Here is a 3,508-nt window from a genome sequence, read left to right as displayed (position 1 = left end):
CCACCCCTGCCCGTAGAGGCAGGTCGTAGTGTTTAGGGCTCCTTCTCCCAAAACATTTTGGCTGAGCGGAGCCGATCAAAGTCACCAGGAAAAGGGACACATCCCCGTATCCTAAATATACCAACCCAAAAAGTTGGGAATCGCACACCTCAAGGGCTACACCATCCCCAGATAACCAGGAAAGGGAACTCATCCCCATAGCCCAACGTACCAACCTGGAAAGTCGTGAATCCTGTGCTCTAAGGGCCACGCCAGCCCCAGATCACTGGGAAAGCAGATGAATCCCCATATCCCATTCCAGGAAAGGAGATGTATCCCCATATCACAAATGTCCCATCCTGGAAAGTTGTGAATCTCATACCCTTAGAGCTAAGCCAGCCCCAGCACAGCCTCCCTCCCTCCCTCCCTCCCAGGGAACACTGATCCCACTGGTTATTTTTAGCATGACTCTCCTGAGAGGCCCAGGCGACTGGTTTCGTCCTCCAGCCGTGGATCCCCCTGGCCAAAGCACGTCCCCAGCAGGACCAGGCGCCCACATGCAGAAGAGGATGGGTGAGGCGGTAGCCCGGGTAGCCAGGAAGGTGAATGACACGGTGGAGAACAAAACGGATTCCCTGGGTAAGGCCATTGCTGCAGCTCAGCTCCCGCTCGGGGCCCAGGGAAGGATCGGGTATCTGGGAGCAGTGCTCTATTTTTTGCTGTCACAGTCTAAAAATAAGAAGCTGTTGGCCCCCCTCTGGGTGCTGCACTCGAGGCTCCCGTGGCCATGGGGAGGGGAATGGTTCCCCTAAAAGCCCCTCAACCCCCTCCCACAAGTTTGAGTGGGTTCCTGGTAATGGCGTATAATGCACTGGGACATGCCCCAGGGGTACAATCCCTCCTTGCAAGTGATGGCAGGAGCCAGACCTTCCCCGACATCGCTTTGTCAATCTGTGTTGTTCTGCAATTTCCCTATTCCTAGCTAATATCGAAGACCCACGCACAGTTCATCAAAAGAGATGAAAGCCACTCATTTTTATTCATGCTTGATTCTCAGCCCTGGGGTATAAACCAGCACACACTGAGAGTCATAGCTTCATCACTCAGCTGCTCGACATCCTCCTGAGTGAGATGATAAGCAGGGGAGGACAGAGCTTACGCAGCTCCTGCCATGGCTTTGGGGAGAGGACAAGCAGCAGAGCTAAGGCTGAGCACTATGGGGCTGGTTTCCACCCTCTGGCATGTCCCAAAAAGAGAAACAGAAACACCTTGGAGTAAAACAAAATTGCCAACAGATCTAAAGCACAGCCAAATCCCTTTCCCCTCCCCACCACTTGCTGTGGAAAAGCACCCATCACCACGAGAAAGCCAGCCAGGAACATGTCTAGGGAAAGCCCTGTTCCACCCCCATCCCAGTCAGCAGTGGAGGAGGCATCCCTGTACTGCTCAACCATCCCCTGGTGTTTAGGGACATAGTGGAGGGGGATTTCTGAAGTTGTGAAGGTATTAGACACGGATGGGCTGGCTGAAGTTTTCCAGAAGGACTTTGCACCATGGCAGTATTTGCAATGTGACTTAGGGTTGAACAAACCTAAGGCAGAACAGCCCCAGCATTGCTGATGGGAACAAAGTATTGGTGCTTGGGGAGGTAACTGCAGAGATCCCTGCAAGACAGAAAAGCATGGCAGAGGATATTACAGCATCCACGGGTGGCAGCACCCAGATGAGAAATCAAGCATTAAGGAGTGGAAAACAAGATGAAAAGTGTTGCTCCATCCCAGCTGGGGTGCATGATAAGATGCCTTGGTCTTTCTGGGACAGATTTGGCCAACTGCAAACTGATGACCTTCCCCATCGGCATCTACAAAGCCATGAGAAGCGTCACTGAGGGGATCCACTGCATCTCCCTGGCAAACAACGAGCTGAAGTCCATCACCAACCGATTTGTCACCACCTTCAACCAGCTGAGAGGTAAGGAGAAGCCCCACTGCTTCACAGCAGCCACTTCCAAACCCTAGGACCTAGCCCACAGGTTGCTGCAGAAGGGGCACATCACCAGAGCTTCCCCACTGCAGTTTTTGCTTCTCTATACACACACCCCCTCATTCCAAGCTACAGTTCAGTTCCCCTCAGATCCATTTTTCTTAACGCTTACCAGCCCTTGCAGGAGGTGGGGACTAGTTTTTCTTTCACCCATCCTCCCAAACTCATGCCCTGCCAGGCTGCTGCAGGGTCACTCATCAACCTCCAGCTCCCTCCAAGGATGAGGCTGGGGTTGAACAAGGACAGGAAAGGCAGCTTGGGCATAATGGTGCCTGGCCAAGATGGGGCATTTCAGGCTCCAAAAGGCATGGTGGCTTGCTGCTGGCTGATTAGCCCCATCATGAGACATCAGTGTTAGCTGATCTCTCTTCATTCACTGCAGGAGATGGGGACAGTCATCAGAGCATAGCTGCTGCCATGCTGTGGAGCCCAGCAAAAGCAACCAGAAGTTAATCTGCTAAAGCATGGTCATGCAAGCATCCAGATCACTCAGCACCATGGTTTTGAACAATGGAGACTGCACTGGGGCTTTGCCTGCCTGCAGCAGCACCGGGGGTTCTGGCAGCTTTTGAAGGCAAATATTTTGCTCATTCAATGTACTGCACAAATGCCACTGTGGTGGGTGGCTGGGGAAGCTTCCTGTGTTGTACAGCAGCATAATCCATAAAAACTCTCCTAGGATGGGGAAAAGAAACACACTGAGCAAAGGAAATTAATTTTCATTTTCTAGACAGCACAGTGAGCCCCAAGGGGAAAAGGTCTCTTCCCAGCAAGGGCTTTCTTCTCTGTCAGGGAACAAATCACTCCAGTGATGAACATGCTGGGCCTCAGCAGGGCTGTTGCAGTGGACAGCCTTGCAATAGGCTGAATAAGGCAGGACCTATAAATACGAGGTATTAGGAGGGGCAAGGAGGCTTGCGTGGGTATTTATAGAGCAGAAAGATCTGTGTGACTGGAGAAGGGGCTGGGGCAGTGGGATTTAGGTTCCTGTGGCTAATGGCCTTCCATGCAGAAGTGCTGTGCCTGGCCACACAGGAGCTCATTCTACAAGGCGGGTGAGAGAGCATCACGGAGGGTTAAACTCTGTAGCATAGATGTTTTTCACATACAGATACATGTCTTCCACCGCTCTGTTTATACCTCAGAAGAGGTCCAGGTATGTGAAGGTAGAAAACTAGCTTTAAACCATGACAAATGTCCAGTCGGGGGAATTGCACCAACTTTACTAAGAAATGTTACTTATTTCTACAGCCCCTGCTTGCAAAACGCTGCAAGGGTTTCATTAGGAAAGCCTGAGAAAGCCAAGAAACCTATCAATACTAAAAACAGTATTCACAACAGGCAAAAGTACAATGGCAAACCATTGGGATGAGCAAGAAATCCCATTTTTGGTGTTGGAATTTCATTGCTGAACCTGGCAGCCCATGGGGGACAGAGGCCGTAAATTAAGCTGTGCATTAATTATTTTTTCTTACCCACCACCCTC

At 51.1% G+C, this 3,508-nt stretch overlaps 1 protein-coding gene across 1 annotated transcript; it reads left to right on the top strand.

Moving 5' to 3' along the window:
- Positions 1-536: 536 nt before the first annotated feature.
- Positions 537-1,950, top strand: LOC104404973 (leucine-rich repeat-containing protein 20-like; the record flags this gene model as incomplete). Its single annotated transcript, XM_010013537.1, has 2 exons — positions 537-618; positions 1,801-1,950. Coding segments are annotated over exons 1-2 (232 nt in total), but the record flags the coding sequence as incomplete, so codon positions are not given.
- Positions 1,951-3,508: the final 1,558 nt, after the last annotated feature.

Source organism: Nestor notabilis, unplaced genomic scaffold (assembly GCF_000696875.1).
Source record: "Nestor notabilis isolate BGI_N333 unplaced genomic scaffold, ASM69687v1 Scaffold28404, whole genome shotgun sequence".
Taxonomy (NCBI): Eukaryota; Metazoa; Chordata; class Aves; order Psittaciformes; family Psittacidae; genus Nestor; species Nestor notabilis.
This window is presented reverse-complemented; position numbering and strand designations above follow the sequence as displayed.